The sequence below is a fragment of the Rhopalosiphum maidis genome, chromosome 3, assembly GCF_003676215.2.
Source record: "Rhopalosiphum maidis isolate BTI-1 chromosome 3, ASM367621v3, whole genome shotgun sequence".
Classification (NCBI taxonomy): Eukaryota; Metazoa; Arthropoda; class Insecta; order Hemiptera; family Aphididae; genus Rhopalosiphum; species Rhopalosiphum maidis.
The window spans coordinates 35,028,579-35,055,070 of record NC_040879.1 but is presented as its reverse complement, the minus strand read 5'-3'; the positions used below and the strand labels follow the sequence as shown (position 1 = coordinate 35,055,070).

At 24.9% G+C, this 26,492-nt stretch overlaps 1 protein-coding gene across 1 annotated transcript in view; it reads left to right on the top strand.

Moving 5' to 3' along the window:
• Positions 1 to 26,492, top strand: part of LOC113557912 — an 80,657-nt gene that overhangs the window by 12,225 nt on the left and 41,940 nt on the right. The window contains exons 3-7 of the mRNA XM_026963452.1: positions 3,686 to 3,809; positions 4,532 to 4,626; positions 20,472 to 20,776; positions 21,302 to 22,482; positions 25,144 to 25,360. Coding sequence (XP_026819253.1) covers positions 3,686 to 3,809; positions 4,532 to 4,626; positions 20,472 to 20,776; positions 21,302 to 22,482; positions 25,144 to 25,360 — 1,922 coding nt within the window. The remainder of the gene's footprint in view (positions 1 to 3,685; positions 3,810 to 4,531; positions 4,627 to 20,471; positions 20,777 to 21,301; positions 22,483 to 25,143; positions 25,361 to 26,492) is intronic.

Genomic DNA, 26,492 nt, shown 5'->3' with positions numbered 1-26,492 from the left:
GAGAGGTGCGTAATTAATGTTAATATTACATAGTTGTTTATTTATTTTTTCAATAAGTAAATAGTTATAAATATATTTAGAAATTCCTACTCAATCGGAAATTTGAACAATTAAAATTCGAAAAAAAAAATAATAATATACGGGCTATATTAAACTATTTAATAAATATTTTAATTGAAAATCGTTATAAAACACATAATTATAGAATTTCACTACTATACACAGTCTCAGAATTAAAAACCTGAAACGCGTAGCTCTCCTATATATTTTTTTTGTTTACGCGTACTTCATTATTAAGTACGTCACTGTATAATGGAAATTTTAAATTTGAATTCAATAATGAACCATTGCATACGAAATACGATTCTGAGTGGAGACGGTGTGTCAGACTGTATTTCGTAGAAATGTAGAATATTAATTTATAATTAAAATATTCATAATTTACTTTTCAATTCTTAATACTAAAGGTTCAAATTATTTTTAACAAAATACCGCATATTATATTTTATCGTGTATTATTATTATTATTATTATTATTATTATCTTAAATGTTATGAATACTTACGCACCTATCGTCAAACAATGTTTAAAATAAGGGAAAAATTTATAAAAAGTGTAATGGGGTACCTGTAGAAAATACATTATTATATACGTAATTGCGTAATTTTAAGTCTTTTAAGTTTTTGACATTAATAAAATAAATTTCTACGAAATAATTAAATCACAAGATGATAAATAGATATTTTTCGTTTCAATGAAAATGAACGAAGTTGTACGCTAAAATTATTTTTATAATTCAGGAAGAATAGCTTATGAGGTGTTTTGTTTTAAAGCATCAGGTTTTAAAATTAAAATTCATTTGCTATTTATAGTGAAGAAAAATTAAAAAAAAACGAATCTTAAAAATGCTTATGTAGAAGCAAACTTCGAACCACACACAAACATAATATACCATAAGGTACATTACCATGAAATCGAAAACATATTAAAACTTAACTCTCCCAATTTTCTAAGCATATAACACCTTCTGAAAATAATATACATATTTATAATTAAAAAATAGCGAATCAGTAGGTTTATCACGCTACATCATTAAATATGTACTTGTAACTATGTGCTATGTTAAATTTGTTGATATTGCTATTATTAAGCAAAGTAGCTAATTTTACTATTAGTAATACCAGTGATTATAATAGAATAGATGGATAAGAAATGGTATAAGAATTTTTGGTATTTTTTGTAACCAAAAATGGTAATACAATAGGTTGAATTAATTTTTTTGAAAACATTCCATTTGAAAATATCATTGTGCGTATAAAATATGATAATAGATATGTAATAGTTTTACGTCCCCTACAAATAATATTTTTGAAGTACAACAAAATAATAAATACCGTTATTTTTATGATTTAAATATAAATCACTTTTTAAGAACATTGTAGTAAATGTTTAGAGTTTTATGAAAATAGTACTATTCATACGTTTTCAACTGAAAAAAAATTTGCACATTTTTGTGATTTTATAAATTTGTAAATATTTGAATTTCAAATGTATCAGTGAATTTAAACTAATTTAAAATATCCATAGAAACAACTTAGGTGTGATTTTGCATTATTTTCTAACATTTTAACCGTGTAAACATTGAAATAAGACTGAAAATAAATATATAAATAACCATAAAAATATTTGATGACAATTTTAAGTGTTTACGGTTATTCTATTTTTATATTTATAACAAAATATCAAAAATCCTTTAAGAATAAATAGCTATTTATGACTGAATTTACAATATAGTAAATATTTTAACTTCAAAAGCTTATAAAAATTTGAAATACTTGAAAAAAAACAGTAATCTAGTTAATTCTATCTTAAAATCTAGTCTTATTAAATCATTTTTAAATGTATTCTTTATAACACTAGCTGGATACCCTACATAATGACATCATAGCTCTTAGCTCTTAACCATATCATAGTGCCTATATAACTTAATCAATTACCTTTTCTATTTAAATCTAAACTATCAATGTAGAAAAATATAATCTACTAATCTACTCATTATTTTTTCTCTGGCTTGTGATACAATAAACATTTTTAAGATTGTTTTGATTTAAATATAATTAAGTATCAGCCAATATTTTTTAAAACAATAATTAATTATTTATCCATGGTATATATATATATATATATATGCTATTCAACAATTTGTTTTTAATAACTATTTTAGGTGAAGTATGTAAACTCTACATCAATAAATCGATTATTAATTCGAAATCATACTTAAAATTTAGATCTTCTTAGGTATATCAAAAAATATCTGTATCTAAGCGGTACAACATATCAATTGAAAAATAATAGTCTAATGACTTTTTATAGTCTAATAAATTAATTTATGACCAGATTTATTAAAAAAACAACAATACACGATATCAAATAACTAAAGTAACTTAAGTTCCCGTTACAACGAACTCCAAGGGACCGAATTATATTTTCGTTATAACGGAAATTTCGAAAATTCGAATAAAAACAAATTTAAAAACATTATATAATTCAAATACACATATGTAAATAGTAAATAAATAATTCATATGTAAATATTTTGCGAAAAATAAATAACTTTATTATAAATAATTGACAATTGAATAGCTAGATAATTTCGTAAAATTGTATGAATGTTATCTTTAGATTAAATTAAAAAGAGAAAATACAGATATTTTAACCTATACAAATAGTTTGCTGTATCGGGATTTTAAAAATCAACTATTTCGTTGTATTAAGATAAATTTAACTTTGTTTTAATAGGTTTTCGGCAGGGTACTTCTATGATTTTCTTTATAGCGGTATTTTTCGTTGTATCAGTATTCGTTGTAACGAGAACTTACTGACTACTGTATTATATTATTATTACTTATACAAGTATATATAATACAATATATTGTATTAAATATATTTTTTGAGTTAATATCAATGGATATTTTCTCTGATCTTGATGTGATACGTATGCCATCTATTTTTTCTGATTAAATTAACTTATTCTATTTATTATACTCATACTAAAATTTATGAAATTAATAATTTTTAACTATAAAGTAATTTAACGTTTCACATTTTTGACGGATTCTGAAGTTTAAACACATTAAAAAAAATTATCAATTTTTAATATCTTATTATTACTGTTTTTACCTATGTAAAATCTTATCGAAATTTTTATAAAGTTAAATATTTGGTGAATATTTCAATTATCTATAAGGTTATTATATTTTTTAATTATAAATAAAAAAAACGTATTTACAAAAAATATTGTTAGATAAAGTTGTCCTTTTTTTATAATTTTGTTTTTAGTTTATTTTCTGATTATTTTGAAAAGAAAATATAAATTAATTTATATAGAAATATTTTCATATTAATAATTAAAAAAAAGTAAGAGTTTACTTTCCATCCTCTCAAATCCTGATCCAATGTTCACCAAAAACCAATTTTTATACTAAAAATTTAAAATATTGTGTTTTTGTGTCTTCAGACACATACAGAAAATTAAACATATTGTTGTTAAATAAATTCACGTATCGAGCATATGGTAATGGATTAAAAAATAAAACAAATTATAAACTCTAATGAATGTGCTAATAAAAATAATTTATTGATAACTACGTTATTCTTGTATATTAATTATTATTTTTATGTTTAGCCTCGGTTCTTCTGCATCTACAGACCATCTTGGTTTTGAAAGTCAATTACTGGAAGTGGCTATTCGTACAAACGATGTTTCAAAAGTTAAACACTTCTTAATGATACATCGAGATAAATTTCAGGTGTGTAAATTTTTATTATTGTAATATAATACTAAAGTGTTATACATAACGTAGTAGTGAAATTGATATTAATTTTAAATTTTGTTTTGAGTAAATATAGGTATTTGTTAGTATGAAAAAAAGTTTTACTTATATTATGGTAACCTAATAGCTTTTCAATAGAAAAAGTACGATTAAATATAAAAAAAAAAATGTATTTTATAATAATAGTATAGCAAATATTTCATTCTTTAAATTTTCTGATAATCATCTTTAAAATATAGAATATTAAAATAATTTTTAATGTATAAAAATCACCTTTTTCAGTTTAAACATGTTTAATATATTAAATATAAGTTTATAGTGATAATTCAAGTGCAAATTAATAAAAACAAACAAACATTTTATTGGTAAAATAAATTTAAATATCGCATACTATGTTATGGATTAATTTTATTTTATGGTTATATAATATTGAAAATTATACTAATATGCGTATCAAACTGATTTTTTTGTCAATACTGTACATGAGTCAATAGGTGAAAACTCAAGTCCAAAAAGTGAATTTAATGTGTAAGATTTATTTTTAAGTTAATTAAAAAAAAAACAAATATGCACAACATATAGATATTAGTGTTCTATAATTTTACTTTCAATCAATATCATATTATTTATAAATTTGTTTATTTTTTTTAAATTAAAGATATTTTTATAAATTTAAAAACTAATTTTGTATTTTACAGATAAATTCAAAACCACCAGAAAAGAATTTTAATTTTAACTTACAAAACCAGGACATAAGTATAAATTCACAACCGACCAAAATTCAAACAGTCAGGTAAATTAGTATGTTTATGTATTAGCATATAATATTAAACACATTTTGTTTTTATTAAATTTATATACTTCAAATATTTAGTACGGTTTTTGTTGAGTCCTATCATATTTGCTCAACAAGTTTAGTGTATATAAAAATAAAATGTTTACAAAATTCTGATACATAAAACTTTACAACGCATATAATATAAATTAGGTTTTGACTTTTAATTAAATCTACTATTCTAATCGATATGCAATTTGAACATTTGTTTTTAATCAAGTGCAACTGCACTTGAAATACATTTTCAATGTTTATAGTCTGTGCGCAAAATATTCCATCAGTCTCTCTACTATTACAATTTTAAGAATAGATAGGTAAGTGGGTACCACTCTGCAGCACATTAGATATCGATTGGATCATTATTTTATGTCTGTTCAATTTGAATTCAATGATATATCATTGTACAATTTGTACACAAAAAACGATTGAAGGTAAAAACGGCTTTTCAGTCTATACCATCAAGTGATATGTTTTTTTGATATGGCTATTTAAGTCATGTATTTTACTTTTATAATTATAGTAGATTGATTAATTGTTTTCCAAAAATATCACATTTATTTTATAAATAGTATTTAATTATTGTAATGATATATCTTTAACCATAATATATAAAATTATATAACACTCAATAACATATATCTGTAAATACCGTAAACAGTTATTTGAAGTATCGATAAATAAATAATATTTTAAAATATATCTAAAATGTTAGAATGTATGAGGTAAAAATTGATATTGTATTTTTACACTATATTTGATTTCATTTATTTAAGGTAGGCAAGATTACATTTTTTTATTTTTGGTGATACGTGAACTAAAATAGTTTAAGAACCGCTAGTATATACTAAAATTCATAATAATGTAAAATACAGAAAAGTTTATATTAAGTTCCACTGAATAATATTTTTAAATCATAGAAAAATAATTAACATGTCATTATTTATCGTAAATATAAATAATTTCATCAAAATTGAAACTTAAAATATCTATAAAAAATAATTGTTTTACTGCATTTTTTAGATTTTATAGTTTAATTATGAACTATTTTTGAAGTATTTTGTATACGTTTTTTTTTAAAACTTAGATATAAACTTAAAAGTTTTCATGAATTTCGAACTGAATAACTAATAGCTTGCAATTTTTTGAAATTTTTGAAGAAATTCGTCAACATTCCATTTAATAATGCATATAAAAAAATGTATATAGGTATAAGAATAACTTTTCCATATTTAAGAAAAATAACTAAAATAAATATCATTTTAATGGTAAAAATATTGTTCATGCTTATAAATAAATCAGAGTTTAAAATAATTTATATTAATAATATTAATATTGTAAAAAAAATTAAGTATCTATTATTATTATTATTTCTTTTTTAAATATAGTAAAATATTAAAAATTCTTTGAGGATAACTTTAGGTATGAATTTTGTAAACATTTGAACTTGAAATTGATTTGGCTTTTCGGTAGATTTGTTTTTTTATTTGTAGGTAGGTTGAAAAACTAATAAAAAATCGTTCATTAAAATCTTAACTTTTTAAATATTAAGTATCAAATTAAAACTATTATGAATTTATAATTACTAATTACAAAATAATTTATTAATTTTTCCTATTTTTCAATAAAAAAATATTGTGGTTGAAGATTTTTGATATTTTTTAATTGAATTTTGTATTAAACCTAGCAAACAATTGTTTATTAACTTTTATAAAAAAAAAAAAGTAATAAAAATGAAAACTTCTTATGTCTATAAATAGCTCAAAAGTAGTTAAAATATTTTAATAATTTTAGCGTCAATAAAAAAAAAACATGAACATGAACATTTTTACTGAAATTCGCACATATTTAAGGTTATTCGTTTATGAGTTAAATAAAAATAAAAAACAAAATCAATTTGGTCGAAAATTGGATTTGCATAAAAATTCCCGTTTTTCATTATTATCTTTTTGTTTTTCCTGATAATAAAATAATAAGTAGGTGCTAGGAATATTTATATTTGATCTATAGTATAAACTAAATTCAATTTTATATTCAAAACCATCCCAATTTTAGAAAATCAAAACAATTTATCTTTTACTCATCCACAAAAAAAAAAAAAATAACCCTTCATGATAAAATCAATACATTTATCTTTTCTTTTGCTCATAATCTAAAATATGTATATATTTTATTTACTTTTTTGTAGAAAATAATATTATTGAAAAATTACATGATAAATAAACGTGCATTTTTTTTCATTTAATTACTTTAATACGGTAATCCAACATTTCTTCTTTTAAATACAATTAGTTTGAAAACATAGTTTTTATGCTTTTTTATTTAAATATTCATATTATTTTTATTATAATACTTTTGTAAACGTAGCATGCTTTATTTGAAATGTTTTGTAATTTCTGAATTTAAGGAGGATACTTTTTGTTTTACTGTGACATATTGTTTGTTCAGGAAATCAATTTTTTGTGCTAGTAAAAATAATTTTTATAAAAAAATTATATTATATAATTTTTCCCTGTTAGTAGAAAACAACAATATATATTATAATATGTTTGGCGTACATATTTCAGTGATATGTCAGAATAGTTATATACTTATATAGATTATTTCCAATCTTTGTGAAGGAATATTTTTTTATGTATGTGCGAAGTATACCTAACTATTATTACTATTCAGTGTAGATTTTGATATTTTCATTCGTTTTTAAAATAAAAATACATGATACAACTATATTATATCAAACGTTGATTGAAATGTTTTTATTTATTTTTAAAACTTCGTATTTACAACATTTTATTATTGTATTGAATAAGATATAGGTTACCCAACATATTAATATTTTTATTTTTATATCTGTTTTTTTTTTTTAATTAATGAATATTTTAAATTTAATTGATTTGGTCAGTAGATACTTAAAATTATATGGTATGTCAGTACTTACATAAACTGTATTAACTATCGCTACCTTTAAAATTTGTTTGAACCTAATTTAATTATATTCATTAGTATTTTTATAACAAATTTATTTAGTAAACAAATTATTAAATAATTATCTTGCTTAGTTATAATGCAGACTCAATACTATTTAATGTATATACTTTATACATAATAATAATAATAAATAAATATTACTATATTATGTATAAATATATATATAAAGTTTATGTTATATAGCCCTTGCTTTCTTCAAAAACAAATTCTAAATATTAGTTCATACTTTTTAAAGATAATATTATTATGAAAATGATTACACTACAAGTTGTTTTTATAAAAAAAAATATACAATTTAATACATTTAAGTAACATATAGATTTTAAAGTTTTAAGTAATGCAATAATGAACGCCTTTTTCAATCATATTTTTATATATGTATATCAGTTTTATTATTTACTTACTTTAAAGTGAAGACTAAGAGATTAGATACTATAATATTTGGAAAAAAACAAGAGTATAACAGATATTTGGTGTTTCATTCAATTCTAAAATAATATGTTTTTGAAGTTTTCTAAAAGTTTAAACTTTCTAATTATCCAATTCAAATTAGTTATATACCTCAAGTTGCATATTAATTAGGTACTTATTAATTATTTTTAGTAATAAAGTCTTTATTTAAATAACAAAAGTTTTCTTCAACTACGAAACTTTATATTCAGTTAATTCATTGCATTCACTAGCAGTTATTTGTTTTACAGTGCAACAATTTATTTTTTTTTACGGTATTCAAAATAGTTCGAAAGTTTCATATTTGTATCTAGGGAATCATAATATGTAGATTTTAATTTAGATATGAAGCAGTATTGGAGTTAATAAAATAAAACAAAATCAAAGCTAGACCTTGACAAAACAGTTTTTTTAGACTAAATCATGATTGAACCACATCATCGCTGTATACTTTTTCCATTGTAATAATATATTTAAAGAACTTCAGAATGACTTCCAAAAATATTCTACATAATGTAATATAAGCATAAGCAAATTTCAATAGTAATATTAATCAAATACTATTAAATTAATTAAATGCTTAAATAATAATAATGTAGTATACATGTACTTTATAATGATCAATTAACAATGAAAACCGACAAAGTTTAATTTATTTTTTGAGGAAGTTTCTAGAATATTTGGGCGGCTAAGCTCCCCCTAAGCTCCCCTATTTATTGTGCCACTGTCTTCAATCTACCACAAGCGAATTCCCTATCTCAGTTAAAATTGTCCACAAAACGAGGTTAGGATACACTGACCAAAATGTAGTAAACATGGGTACACTGAAAAAAAAACATGAATTCCGTATTTTATAATTATTAATTTATCTTAAGCGAAATCGTAATATGTTAAACATGTAATAAAGCTAGTTAAATAAGTTATCTGTTTTACAAGTACGCGTCTTGAGGTTACACCTTTGATGTTCGACAAAATGCCGACAGCGTTAGAGCCGGTCCGGCTATGTTGCGGACCAAATAATACAGTGCATCACCATAAAATTGCATTTCACCAGAATGCACATAATATTGTGTTATCGGCTAATAAATTAACCGAAAATAGTGCACGATAGTACTTGATATCCATGTGTTTTATTATCAAATTAAGAATCACGCGTATAGCGCCTAAATCGATTATTTTATCAATGTTTTTCTCGGATTTTCCTTAGTATAAATTTATATTATAATATGATATAAATACAATCAATTATAACTTCTAAAGAATGGTTGTAACGATGTACAAAATTCTCCATAGCTTTAATAAACTCGGGAATGATATCATAAAATTATATTGCGAATTATATATTTGATTTGAAGTCAATCAAGACTTTCACTAATACACAACATTAAATAATATTACGCGTGCTTAGAGCGAAGTTTCTAAAACTTAAAGTACCTATATAAATAAATACATATATTTAAGATATCGAGATTTGTTGTCAAAATATTTCTATGTATTTTACAATAGATACTTTATAAATACACTTGTAAACGTGAAAAGCGATACAATATGGATTTAAAATCTCGCTAAAATTCCATATTGAGAATTTATAAATTCACAATCTTACAATCTTTTGTAAACCAAGAATCGTGGTAAGCACACTTGAGGTATATAAATATATAATAATAGAGAACAATACGAATCATCGTAATATCATTGTTTTACTATGATATATTATATTAGTCATATTATCCGTTGGTAATAAGTTGTGTGATTTTCTAATTTGCTAACACTCAATTTATTGACTCAATTCACCGATACTCAATTTTTTGAAATCTAATTTGCTTATAAACATTTATTTCGCTTTGTTAAAATTAAAATAATAGTATACGTCATATCTATTTCGTTTTTCTTTCTTTTCTTTTTTTATCCGTAACATTATTAAAAAAAAAAACAAACAATATACATATATATATATATATATATATATATATGATTTAATAAGAAAAAATATTACATTTTTAGGTATATATATATTTTTTTTTATAAGTGAAATATGATGTTTTATTGTATCAACATAATCAATTACAGTAATTTCGTTTTTCCTTAACGTGAAATTTAATTTATAAAATATATTTGTATAAATATGTATATATATATATATATATATATATATATATTATACATGATTAGGTATACGATATATAAAAAAAATATACTATTGTACATATATACCTTTCGTTAACATTTGTTGTCCATTCTTCGAATATACACAATTTTAAGTTTGATTTTGGTTTGATTTTTTCTTTGAGATAAAGTATTCAATTCAAGTTTTTTTGCTAGTTTTTAATCTCATTTATAAGTATAAAAAGTTTATAATATTGGGCCTGAGTCGATTAACCTTACTATCCAATTTAAAGCTACGTGATATTCTTCCACATGCTTAATTTAAATAATAAAATAAATTAGATAAATTCACAAATTACGATAGTATAATATCTTTATTGTTATGTAAATATTGTAGCGCATTAAATCGTTGTAAATAAATTGGGAATTTTTAAAAAATCATTAAAAATGATTTTTTAGTCGACGAATCCAGTGTGTAAATGGGTTTGTATAAACCATCAGGCGTGCCGTATTTTTTCACTGCACTCGTCTCGCTATATTAGATTCACAACCTATTAAAATCAAACTATATTTTATTGTTGTCAACATTGCATATTTTACAATATGTATGTTGATTTTTATATCAAACGTGAAATGAAAAAATGTACAAAAAGCATATTATCCACGATCATACATTTTTTTTTTCATATAAATGTGATAGACATTTAAAAATAAAAAGATAACTAGAAATATTTTAATATTATAAAGTATTATAAAGTATTATAATATGACATATTTTATTGATTCATTATTAGTTATGACCATTATCATTTACTAAAATAAAACATAAATTTTCTTAAATGGTCAAAATCTCTTATGTTTATACGTTATCAGCTGATATAATCTACTGATGTATAAGTATTGTCATACAAATGAAATCAATGATATCTAAACGATTTCATTATTTTACTTCAGAATTATAACATAAACAGACTATAGTATGGAATAGTGCAATACATTGTAGTTTTTTTACATATAACAGAAACTGTTAACAAAAAAGTTCAACTGAGAAATTTGTGAATTAAATATGTATTAAAAAAAAATAGATTAGTTTAAGAACAAATTTTATGTCTATGTTGAATGAACAAAATTACGGCGAAAAAAATATAAGACATTATTTTAGACTGTTATTTCAGTTACTTGTTACTTAAAATTAATATAAAAACTTTATTGGACTACAGATGTTTGAATCAGTAGGTTAAGTTAAGAAATTAATTTTTACGTTACATAGATTATGAAATAGCGAAGTTAAACTAAAATGCAATATTTTATACCTTTGAAATATTATGTAGAGAAGTAAGGCATGCTGAACTATCTACATTAAATTGTTCATAATTTTAAAAACAATTCTATTAATAAATTATTCAAATATTATTAAACTATTACCTATAAATAAGTTTGAAAAACATTGAAGTTGTAAAAACAATAATATTTAGTGAAGTCGATGCCCATTTATATATTAATTTAAAAGACAATGTATTTAAAATTTATTTAAAATAAAAGTTATTATAGGTGTAACTAAAAATTTAAACATGTAATTATATAGTGTAAAATATTTAAATATGTTTAGGTTTATTACTTTCTTATGTCAAAAAACTTCATGAACGTAGTTAAAATATGATTTGTGTGAAAATTACTGTACACATTGCTATATTTCATATTTCAGAATTTAAAAGTAACATTCATTGTCATATAGTAGTAATATAAAGTGTGTATAAATTTTGACAAGATAAGTCTTAAACGAATTTAATTATTTATTCGCCTACTTGTGAGTGATGAGTCATAAAGGTAATATAGAAAATCAGTCATCTATATGATTCACAGACTCGAATATTGAAAATTAAATACGCCTCTACAATATGTATTATTGTATAACTTATTGTGTTTAAGTAATGTATAAATAGAGTAATGTGTATATGCTTGGGAAACCCAAGTAATAGTTTGGTAAAATACTCGCAAAATATATACCTAAATATAAATTAGTATTAATATTTTAATGTGCATCGTATAATCATACAGAATATATAGATCCAATATCATACTAAATCCGCAGTGTTATTAGATTAATAAACTATGGCAATGATATAGTAAGTAAAATAGTAGAATTTAACAGAATTCAAGATAAAAACTCCCTGGAGTTGGACGTTCTAATCTTTAGATAAAGTTACCTAAATGCAAAGCACCAATAACTTTATGCGTAGTGAATCACTCTGTACATAGCTATAAAACATTTTACCACAAATTTGTATCTACAATTTTAAACTCTCGTACTTTTAAATAAATTGATCTCAAATAGCACTAAAATGGTCTTGACCGCATCGATAGTGACTGCAGCTGTTTAAGGAACAAAATTGTTCACAATGTATATAATTTTAGAAGTAATAGTTAATATATCACATTTAGGTTTGTATTTATGTGTGGTATATGAGTAATATACTTAAATTATGAAGTTGTTATCCATTTATAAATTATATACTAAGTATCCTATAATACGATACGTGGGTTTTAGAAACCATTTTAAGTTACTAGACACCATTTTCGATTATATATCGCATGTATACTTACCGAAAAAGCTTTCAAAAATAATATTACAACTCTTTGTAATGCTGACAGATTACATTAATGATTTTTCACACTAGAGATCGAAGTAGAGAATAAGTTCATTTTTCATATTTTCCATTAAAGTGGCCAAAAATCAATTAGTGTATGAGGGACACTTGAGTTATTATGTATATAGCAAACACGGACATCATTAATGAACAGAAATTGGATACTATATAGCGGTAATCGTTAGTAATGGGTATATTGAAAAGAAAAAAAATAGTTCATAATAATAATAATCTCATAATATTCTTCAAAATATATTAATATAAAGTAAAACGTACTCGGCTTATATCGTGTAAAGAAATCCTAAGAATATTTCAGCTTTCAGTTTTCAATGAGACGCGTGCTATAAATATATATGTATATTGTACAGGTACATAAAACAAGTAAATAATTTCATTTGAGAGGATGTCAGCGCACTAACCAAAGGTTTACTCTGTCTGACCCACATACTATACACAGCAAATTTGCGTTTAGCAGAATCAATTTTGTTTTGATAGCTTTTATCTTAGATTGACTACGACATATTATACAATTTAAAGTTAAGATTGTTAGAACATTATCCAATAAGACATCTTATTAATTTTTAATGATATTTTAATTTTAAAGGTAGTTATGAACATTTTAAAACCGTAATAGTTTTCATAATTATAACTTACTTTAAAATTTAAGTGTAGCTGAAAGCTTACTATATTCATTAGATAATATGCTTACTATAGAGATTAATTAAAGGTCAATATTTACTGTAATTTTAAAACAAAATTTGTTCTTCTAAACGCAGATCAGGTTTCTTGTGTGTAGGTAAGAAAGAAAACAAATATTGGCTTACATCAAAACTAAAATAAACGAAATTCGTGATTGTAAACATATTTATAGACTAATGACTTGTACTAATTTATTCTAGACTATAGTTATAGTTATAAATTCAAAAACAGTATATAACACACAAGTACACGATTATATCATAGAATAAAATGAAGAAATTAGAAATATTTATTTTCTATCATATTTTATGTGATAGAGTTTCAATAAATACTCGATTTTCTAAGGAAATAAATTTAAATGAAATTTATTCCAAAATAATAAATATAATATTTATGAAAGAAAAAAATGTTTAATATAGAAATAATACATAGAATAATACTATGCACAAATAACTCATAAAAATATGTAACTATTGAAACACTTTTTCTTTTAAGATCATTGTAATTTACAATGTATTTTATTTTAAAATATCTTAAATATTTGCATTGAAACAGTTCTGTATATATTGATTTTAATATTTATTATTTGTACAATATGTTTTATTTTTCCATGTACATCGTCCATGTTTGTTTTAGATTTTCACTACATAAATTGGTAAAATAGCAAATATACGGACACATTACAATATAAATATTAAAATTATTTAAGTGGTTTCAGTTGTTTTTATCATCTGAGTTGTCTGATGTCACTTAGTTGGTAGTTTGTTGGTCCAATGATGTGGGTGTATACAATGCTAGATAATTGGCTTGTCCTAACTCAATAGTCAATACCTACTATAGTCAAATTCTAACCAGCTGGTGACGTTTGACAAGCAATAACGATTGCATATTTTATAACTAATACATTACCACTATCGATTTAACCGTACATTTTTAATGATTCTTGAATTTAAATTTGACTTTAAATGTCATCATTGTCATTTAAGTCCTAAAAGTATTTCATATAATATTGTTGTGCTTTAATTATATAATAGTAATTCAAGTCTATAAAAAATTATTTTAATTTTTTCAACTTACATCTCAAGCTGCTTATTTAGCTACATTAAAATTAATTAAATTAAAACAATAAATATACACGTCTGTTCAATAATACGATATAATAACCTTAGATGGCAATTTAATGAATTTGGGTTGCATAAAATATTAATAACGCCATATTTCAGGGTGTTATAATGACAATATTATAAAGACATAATAATATAATATATTAATATGAGTGGTTATAATTTAAATTAAATGATAGACTATGGACATTTTACAACTAAAATTATAATAACATTATAAATATTAAATATACATTAAGTGGTTATTTAGTCACAGTAATTAAAAATTATAATTAGTAATAGATATCAATGTATCATCATCAAAAACTATGAAATCAAAAATTGAATTTATTTATATATTTTTGAAAAAAAAATTTAATTACCGTTTAGTTTTATACACAGATATTATATTAATATTTTTACAAATTTAAGTTTTAAGAAAATGATTGTCTTACAATAACACTTTGGATGCACTTAAAGAATTATTAAAATACGTTCTTAAAATATATTTTTGATGTTTATCAACTAAATGGGTGTAATATCTCTTGTGTGTAATATCAAACCAATTTGTATAGCAATTATCGTTAATTTAATATTAAATTATAATGGAGTTTACTCCCCCCCAACAATTTCCCGAAGGTCTCGTTTTTTCTAATTTAGACTCATTTTACATATTTTCTTTATTTTATTAACTAACATAATTAATTATAATATTATTAAATTTTTTGCATTTAATCATTTTTATATATTATCAAAAATTAAAAGTGCGCCGACGATGAGCATCTCTAGCGATTGTTGATGTTTCAGTAGATTTACTTTGAATTAACGATAGAGGGAAATTAATTTATGTAAACTATCAATCAGTTGCCATACAAGTTTTGTATGAAATAAGCTTTGTTTCAAGAAAGAATCTAATTTTTTATTTAAGCTTAATAAAAACTAAAGATTTGTGATATTAAAAAGAAAAAAAAATATTGTGCCATTACAAGGGGTTGTTTCCAGTTAATAAAGTTTCCGAAATTTACCATGAAATACTAAAATAAGTACTATATTGACTATTAGGCGTGCATATATTATGTAAAAATCACATAGTGCCGAATAAGTAAACAATGTTATATAATTGGTTAGTGTCGAACCCGGTAATGTCGATAACGGTCTGTCGCGCTACCTACAAGGTTACTGGCAATAAAGGATGCGAGTATTATATGACTATAACGAATTTAATCTATAGTATATGAAATTTATAATATTTCTTTGTGAAAAATATTTTTGAATCATTTTTTAATAAATTTAATTAATCAACCAAAAAAGACTTTCAGGATTGTCATATTTTATTATTTTAATAAGTAATCGATTATAAAAAATAGAAGTTTATTCATGGAATCTGGAAAATATGATTACGGCTAGACTAGGAAAGGAAGCTATAAAAAATGTACTGAAAAAAAGTAAAGTTTTATAATATTATAATATCCTATCATTATTATATTATATAGTTACATATTTCTTTGTATATCAATACTAATATTTGCAATCTGTATAGTAAAAATCGATAATTTAAATTAAAATTAATTTAATGTCGGTATAATATATTATACGAGCAGTTATAATATGATAAGTTTATTCAAATCTTTTCTTAACTAATCCAACTAGATTAGGATGTCCTTATTCAAACTATGGTTTGTAATTTTAACTAAATTGTGGTACTAATTAGTAGATAATATTAACTAAATTTAAATCTTCTACGCAATTGTCACACGAGTGTAACTAAATAATACATCACAAATATTTAATCACATTATTTACTAATTTTACTAAATTAATGAGAAGAAAATAATAAATACATTTTTTAAAAATTGTGGATCTAAAATAAAATCTGATGATAATATAACACTGTATTTTATGTGCAATTTATAAATTTATTACAATATCGTAGTTATTATCTTTTGAAAAACTAATATAATATATACCTTTTCTTAGTACAGTCATATTTTAACTTAGATAAACTTGTCCTTTACTACACTTTATTGTATAAAAGTCATTATTAATACGTATTCATAATATTTAATTATATGCGCAAGTATTGTTCGTTCTTACATTTATTTTTCCACGACAAGTTACTATTTAAGCCGATTTTCCATGAAATAATATAAATTTAAAAACATTTTAATCAGAGATGACTGATAATTATTAGACGCTTAAACATAACTTTCAAGTTTTTATTTTTCGACTTATAGAAAAAACAGCAGGAACTCATTAGTGCATTGTATCTAATACTGCACACCTAAGTTAAATTTGTCATCTTACAAAACACAACTGGTTCGACTTGCATTGAAATAAAGTTACACTGACTCCGTGAGTCGTGAAAGTGTATACAATATCAACTAAGTAGTATTAGTACAATGATTATGACTGGCATAGAAAATAGGAGAAACCCAGCTTTTATCAGGTACCAAAATCACTAAATTTATTTGATCCTTAAAAGACTTAAAACTATAAATATTAAATCTAGGTGTAATTTTGACCGATTACTTCTTACAAAACGTAGTTTACTTGCATAGAACTAGATATACCAGAAGATAGTTATTACTAAGACGATTATTTTTCAGTATATTATTAAAAAGTTACAGTATAATAAACTCACATTAAGTAATTTATAATAGATAAATTTACAGCAATGATGTATTTGTAATATTTAATTTAAATTATATTTTTATATGGGCTACAAATTATAAAATAATAAATAAAGATAGTAAATTTTATCCCTAACATTTTCTAAAATTTAGTTGTAACATTTAAAAGCACGTGCTTAAATTAGAAAGTCTATGGTATTCACATTCTGAGTCATAAGAATACCGACTGTATTATAGTGTATAATATTATAGTCGTATTATTAGTGTAGGCGTCTTGTAAAATCTAACATAGGCCAAAGATAAATTAATTTAGTTTAATAAATTCATTAGTAAATGGTATAAAATGTACATGTATGGATTAATTTAGTAGGTTGACAAACTGTTATAAACTTGTGAAAGATCAACGTGCGCTTATTGTTGTGATATGCCTTTAGGTTTATTTCAAGGATTTTTTTGGGGGGAGGGGGTAGCATAACTAGTGTTAACATCGGTGAAACAGACACAAAATGTAATGCTGAGGTAGTTACGCCACGGGGTGTCCATGTACCCTTGTGTTTTTTGTGTTGTTAAGGTCATTTGCAGGTGTGAATATAAGAGTAGACAGAGAGTGTTAACCCCATTTCTCAAAAAAAAAAAAAAAATAATAATAATAATAATAAAAAAGTGATTTACACAGCATTTATTAATTGTTATTATATTATTATTTATAATTATTATTTAATTTCAATAAAATAACAAAAACTAACGACAGAAAAAAAAGTTAAATTATTATTTTATCTATTATATTCAGTAATTTATAATCTCATCAAATAATTTGACGTTGACGTTATACTTTCAAACTTTTATTTATTTATTTTTTATTGATACCTACTTACTTACTGTTTAATATTATTTTTATAACACTACTACTACTACTACTACCACAATAAGGCAGGCATAATCATCTTTATAGTAGTAGTTAATATTTGATCTATTTTTAATAAATTATAAACGGAGAAAACACCATCGTGTTATATTCTTAATAATAATTTAAAATTTCTCGATAAAAAAAGATCAATAAATCTTGAAAATTAATTTTCCAATGAAAAAACTTCACGTAAGATAATGCAAATTTACAGTTATTAACACAAATAGAAAATAAAGCAAATGTATTTATGTATTTATTTGTGCACTATCTATTTATTATTTTAAAATTTAAAACTAACTATTATAATCGATATTGGCAATTGTATTGTATTGTCGTATTGTTATTACCCATAATTTATATATATATATATATATATATATGGAATTATTAATTGAACAAATTATAAATTCTATATGATTTTAAATATTGGTATGTTTAATTTAACAATTTTTAAAATAAATATTGTATATTAACGATTTAATTAATATAAGTAGAATAATTTGACAAACCAAATTACTGACCCGAACCCAAGATGAGATATCACTAGGGATTAATATGAACTCTTTTAATTTTAAGCGCTATCTTTATTTTTAATATAACTTGTATTTATTTTACTTATTAATAAGCTCAGACATTTCTAAATTTTTATTGTTATCTTTGTATTTATGTGCAAAATATATATATATTTTTACTAAGTAAAATTTAAGTCACTCAGCAAATTTATAATTTTTAATCGTATACGTAATTAACAAAAACAAGACTTTTTTAAAGTAAATAAGAAAAACCTTGACACTTTTTAGATTTTTAATTTACGACTCCAGATAACAAAATTGGATTGTAATTTTAATGAATTTAAGAGAATTCGATAACAGAATAAGAATGTTGTGTCACCAGAGAATAAAAGGATATGCCTTACTGAGCTGTCATGTATATATATCAGGTGAATTATTAATAAATTAAATAAACATCTGGGAGTCTAAATGAGACCTTTGTGATACATCTGAATTTATTTAATTTCCTTAGAAAACTGTTGAAATTCATAATGCTAATTTTACAGTTGTCTGTAAAACACTTTAAAATTATTTTATCCAATTTAAAAATTCTTCACGAAAAGAAATAAATTAAAATTGTATGTACACATGCTTTTTATCTTGAATAAATTAAAGTCAGTCGTGTTTTAAGAAGATGAAATACAAAAATTGATAGAGTGGATATTTGGTGACTCGTCAATGTGATAATTAAATTAGATTGAGTGTCTTATTTATAAATTATGTCGTTTTACACCTAGGCATTTATTAAATTGTTTTCAGCAAACTTTCGTATGTACTGCCAGATGGTAGTACATATTTTAATATATGGTAACTATTTTCATGACAATCAAAATAATATGATAATCAATATCAAAAATAATACAGCCTATCAAAACAGTAGAAAATTAGGTTAAACGGTATTTGATTTATTAACATATTTACTATGTTTCCATCGAAGTAATTTTATTTAAAAACAACTCTTTATTTTATAAATTAAAAATTATAAGCATAACAATTTATATATAAAAAAAATATTTTTTTTCAAACTGCTTCGATTAAGATATAATAATTTTTATTTATTGATTCAAACTGTTGTATAAACACTATTTTAAATTACTCTCGTCATATTTATCCGATCGTAATTGAATTTAATCTCAAATAACAATCACTTTTTATTATGTAACTTGCTCTAAATTTGTTTTGACATTCCGCGTTCGAGTCTGTGCCGTTTAATTATTACAATATCCGATACTATCAAGTAATGCACTTATTGATGTCCGATTCAATAACAAATAATTAGTCTGCCTTAAGAGCTGTGATGATTTTAATGACGATTCACACCACAATGAATGTATATAAATATTTATTATCAATAAATTATTCTATATTTTCATAAAACGACAATTTTTAGTCGTTTTAATCGCCTTGTTACAATTGTATTTCCATTCGAGAATATGAATAATTTTATTGTTTACTATAGTAATGGTACAAGTTGACACTATTCTAGTCGCCGCTTATTGACCTATACACCAATAATAAATTTAATTCGCCAGTTCTATTCTGTTTTTTACTTCTTCAACACAATAATATTATGATTGTAGTTATATTAAATTAAGTTTCATAAAACGATAAAGTTCATTGATTCGCGTTTAGTTTAAATTCAATTAAACGCTACTACTGTGTAACTCGCAACTCCTTCGTGATGTTTAACGACAATAATTATTATACATTTATTTTGCACACAGATCTGATCAAAATGATTCGTCACGCAGTTCTTTGTCGTTAGACGATCAAACATTGTTACCGTTCAAAAACGCATTGCACACGGCTATTGACTATGGGTCGTTGGATGTGGTGCGAACGTTGCTCGAGAATGGAATAGATCCTAATGCCGGTGGCCACGTATTGACTGATTTAGACGTGCTCCGACGTTCTCCGTCTGGCTCGTCCGGACCAAGCGAACGATGTAACATTAAGCCAGCCTCGATTCAATGTGAAATCGACGAGGAAACTGGATTCGATATACACGATATTTATCATTACGATACAGGTAGTTATAATTTGTTATATTTTTTTTGTGCGTTCATTGTAGTCGAGGTTTTTAGTAGCGATGATAACGGTGCTGAGATTTTAAGTGTCTTAAATTTTAGCAACAATGGTAGTGAAATTACTAATTTTCAAATAACCATAAACCAGTTATAAGCGCGTAATATATAATTAATGTTGGTAAAATTATTCATAGAATATTGAAGTATAATGTAGGTATGTCACTCAACATATTAATATTGTAATAATAAACAAGTGTAATAAACGAGAGTTAGACAATTGGAAAATGAAATTCATTTTTTTTTTTTGCAATTTTGCAAACTACAGTCGTTATTATTATCGCAAAACATCGTTTTGTTGTCCATAAATGCAAATCTTGTACCTTTGTTGCAGTGTTGTATAGGATATAAATATATAATATGTCGAGTGATATATTATCATAATATCTACGACAGCGCTTAAGACAATAAATTTGTTTTTTCGCGAGCATGTGATATTAACGTCCGTTGTCTGTTTTACTCTTCTTCAGAAATCAGATCGGTGGTCGATGACGTGCGGCCAGACGAAGACGTAGCGATCGCGGTCGGGCCGGCTACGTCAGTGGCGTCGTCGCCGTCACCGAATCCGGTAACCGCACCGGCGCTGTCACCGTCGCCAAAGCCGGCGGCGACGGCAATGGTGGTGGCGGTTGCCGAGCGTAGCACCAACCGGTCGGTGCTGATGCGACAACGTTCGCTGTCGCTGGACAACGATAAACCGACGAAGAAGAACCGGCCATTGCTGCAAAAGCTCCGGGCCGGCTGCAGCAAGCTGGTCCGATCCACACCATCGGACATGTGTGGCTGCGAACCCGAACAACCGCAACAGGCGCGGCCGGCGACCAGCCACGCGGCCGGCATCACGGGCATCGCGTGTCTGGCGGGCGGTTACGCCGCGGCCGGATTCGCACCGAAGGGTCCGGCGGGCGCGTCCGGTTTTGCGGCAGCCCCGCCCGTCGAGTTCAAGGGCATCATGAGCGAGCTGCGCCGGAGCAGTGACGTGGTCCGTGCCATACTCTGGAACCTGTCGTTCCGGGACACCTACAGTAGCGGCAACGTTAGCGACATGGACAGCAGCACCGAACTGGACGTGGACACGCTGTTCGACCGACACGAGCAACGCCGGTACGCGGACTACGAGTTGGAGAACGGTGGCCGCCTGCTTCTGCTCGATTCGCTGTCGTCACTTCAGTCGTTCCAGTCGCTGTCGTCCACTGGATCCCCGACGGTACCGGCCGCGATGTCCGGTGGCTCGGTGGCCTCGGTGACGATGGCCGCCGATTGCCCGGCCACCGTGCCTGTGGTCGTTTTCGATCACGCACCGGTCACCGTGTGTCAAGTGAAGCCGTTGCAGTCTTCGCGACCTTCGCCGCAATCACAGCCATTGATAATGCCGTCGACGACACCGCCACCGTCGACGTCTCCGCCACCAATAATATTGCCGGACACCGTGTCACAGCCTAGCGCTGACACAGACGATATCCAAACGGTCGTCCCGAAAATAATCTTCAAGATCAAGAGTTCGCTATCGCTGGACCGCATGAACGAAATGGCTGACATGTACACCAAGCAGTACTTGATGACTCTACCGCCGCTGTTCTTGGCTGTGGTCCGCCAAAATCCCACCATGATTTATTTACTACTCAAGTTCGGCGGATCTCCAAATGTCCAGGTTAGCAACTTTGATTTATTGTTGTTTTAATAATTCAAGTGGATACGCCTATATCGTTTTATATTCAACCTTTTCTCGTCCACGGTGGCAAACTGAAGTAGATAGTGATACAGGTAGACAGCAGAGAAACGGGTAAGTAGTGAGTTAATGTGCGCTATATGGAAGAGATGGATTTCGTTAAATGTCTTTTTTGGTTATGTCATCATTGGCCACCGTGTAGTTCATACATTATAATAGACTCCGTTGATTTATTACTTGAATAGATTTACCGGTTAGGACTGCGGTGACAATAAGTTATTAATTTATTATTTCAAAGTCGAACTCAAGATGATAAAGTGAAACAAGAAAACTCGTACATTAATTTCATGATATAGTATATATTGTCTTAATATAGGTATACAGGGTGTAACTCGTCTATTTGACATTTTTGCATTTGTACTATTATTACATTTTTAAAATAGACAAGTTACACCCTGCATATATTGTGTAGTGTTAAAGTAGGTACTTATAACTTCCAGATGGCAATATTGATATTAGTCCAATTAAAGTATGATTTTACTCGTATTTTTTTGTATTGTTTAGTTAAGAATAAATACAATTTGAGGAACTATTCAAATACCTCACCAAAAAAATTACACATTAAAAAACAATGTATGCTCCCTTCCATTCCAGACAGAAAATGGAAAAAAGAATGACGTTTTGATATTTCGGTTTGATAGTTTCAAGAACTTTTTGAAGATAAAACGTGAAATTGTTCAAAAGATTTATTGAAAAAGTGAAAAAAACGGAATACCGTTTGTCTTCCCATCTCTTCCCTAAACCAAAAATTAAAAAAGAGCATGGTAGAGGGTACACTTGTCACTTAGAGAGATATTTAGAACAACTTTGCAAAAAAAAAAAATAATTATAAAGAAGTTCAACAGTGTCATCAGAAATGCGATAAATCATTAATAAGCATGTTCTTTTATAATATAATATAATATACAAGCATAAGGTTTACTTGAAGCATACAAATATTAATATAAAAAATGTATGACTAATTAAAGCCTAAATAAATGTTATATATGTATACAATATAATATATACACATTATTTTTCAGACAATTATACTATTTGAATAACATATAGTTTATTTATTATATTTGAAATAGGCAATTTCCAATTACAATTGTAGTTACGACTACAATTTATAAATACAATTAATTAACATACAAACTTAATTTATAACTATAACACAGTAAGGAGCTGTTTAATCTATACTTACCAAGTTTAGAAATAATAAGTAACATAGTAATAAACAATTGTATTTATGTTATAAGCAATTATAATGTATATAAGTAATAAAAGTAGGTTTTATCAAAACAGTGTTCTTAATGTATTAACGAAATACCTAATAGAATAGTTTTAATTTATTACAAATATATTTAATTAAATATGTCTAATAAATGTAACGTTGTATGAAAATAAGTTAAAACTAATGGTCTTAACTGTTCACATTGTAATCTATCGATAATAAAAAAAACTAATTGTAGCAATAATATTTATTGAAAAAATTGTTATTCAATTAAACTGAATTTAATTTAATTATTTTTGAATAAATTAAATGAATCAATAAAACTATTATAAAACAAATTAAATTAAACAATTAGATCGTAAACAGTGACAATAATAAGTATTTTACTTATTATCTTATATAATCTTTGTAAATATACTGACATATTTCCTTTAGTGGATATCTGTACACAATTTGTTATTTCTTCAAATATTCACGATAAAACTACCTAGTCAAAAATATTATAAAATTCCTTAAAACTGTATAGAATAGTTGATATTATATCCTATTGATTTTCAGCAGTAAAAACAATACGTTGACTAAATAAAACAATTTATGTAATCATTTAAATTTCTTAAAATAATTTATCTTATAATTAAAATATAAAATTATTATTTAGTATCGGATCTAAAATTACCTGTACTATGTAGATATATTTTAACAATGAGTTAAGTTTGTAATATAATCCTAAGAATTTGTGGGAAAATAAACGTTTAACGTTTTAAAAAGGAGGTTTATTACATGAGTATTCTTCAATATAGGATGAGAAACTGTATTTTTGTATTTTGATTAAAATGAATTATACACTTAAGTAAGCTATATATTTACTCTTAATACTTACGAATTAAAATATTTTTATATGAATAGAAATTATATCTTTGTACTTTAACAATATTTTTAATTAGGTATCATTCTTATAATATATTAGTATATACTTTTTATACAGTGTAAAATTATGATAAAATATACAAGAAAACAAAATTGCAAATCATTATAAATTATTTTATTCCATCGAAAATCAATTGGTTTTCTTATAAGAAAAGTAAAGTTGTTCTTGAAACTTATATTACAGTAAATTAATTATTTATGCTATTTTAATATGAAAATAATATTTTGGTTTTCCACCAGAAAATAGCACAAGAAATTTAATATTTATCCCTAGGTCGTATCCTATCCTGTCCCTAACATATTTGTGTGAATTAATATTAAATTCCCAATCATAATATTTATTATAATCATTATTATTTATTTATAAATACAATACATTTTAATACATTTAGTTTTGTTTGATCGCCATTTTATATGTTTGGTGTTTTATTATTTTTCAGGATATATATGGAAATACACCACTTCATTTAGCCATTGTACAACCAGAGATATCATGGAATTGCGTGTTGGATCTTCTTGAGTTTGGTGCAAAAATTTGCATTAAAAATGCTACAGATATTTGCCCCTCAGATATAGTGGACTCATTATTGCGTATACAAGTCCATATGATTAATGACTGCTGGAAGATTTTGTCTGGATCAACAGCTGTTATTAAAGGTATTGAGTTTAACATATTAGCATAAAATTCTCATTAATACATTTAAGAAATGTATAATATTTACAAAATTACTGATGATAAAAAAAAAAAAAAACAACAATAATAATACTTACGTCCTACACATATTATTTAGGTCAAAGTTATTATTCGAAATAGTATTTAAATATTCTAATGGATTTTAAAACAATTGTAAATAGGCTGTAGTCGATCAATATACTTTATTGTATTGTTTCTGTGGGTAAAATACGATTGAATACACTCTTTATCAGCAATACTATTTAAATTTTGATTTATCACGCTTAATATACATTTTATCGCGTCCAATTTTGTTTTGAATACATTATAAGTATTAAAGCTTTCCAAAAATTGAATTTTTAATTGTATATAAACTAAATTTATGCCATACAATTAATAAAACAATTAAAAAAACGTCGATGATCTGAAGTAAATATGAAAATGATACTCGCATTCTCAATTATATTGTATTAACGGTAAGTTCTGTAATTACATGTGTGCCATTTTTCGTTAGACGCTTCAATTGCGATACTATACAATATGTTGCTATTAAGAGTAAAATATAAAATATCTAGTAAACTGATCGTTTAAAATAAATAATATAAGAACTTATAGGTAGGTATATCGTTTCTATAATTTCACAGATTTGTTTTATACCGAGATTATTCTCTTGATAAATTGAGTTTTATATTTTCCATATTTTTATTTTATGGTTAAAAATTTTATTTAGGAAATATATTAGACAATAACAATAAATCCAAAATAAATTAGGAATTATGGTTAATGGTTGAACTTTATCTGTAACGCTTCGAAAACGTGAATAATGTGTATTGAATACAGCTTACAATACAATTGGAGGTGTTGTAAACATCACACAATTTCAAAAATAATACTAGAATTTATAAATTCAAATCCATAATATTTTTACAATTTTCCAAGTCACCTAATACTTACATATCCAATTTTAATTTTTAATTGATTTATTAATAAGTTAAGACCATTTACAGATCTTTGCAAATAAAAAGCACTAAAATAATATTTAATATTAATTGTCTTACATAAAGTTTGTACTTGATTTTTTTTTTTTCAAAATTTAAAATATTTTAATTTATAGTT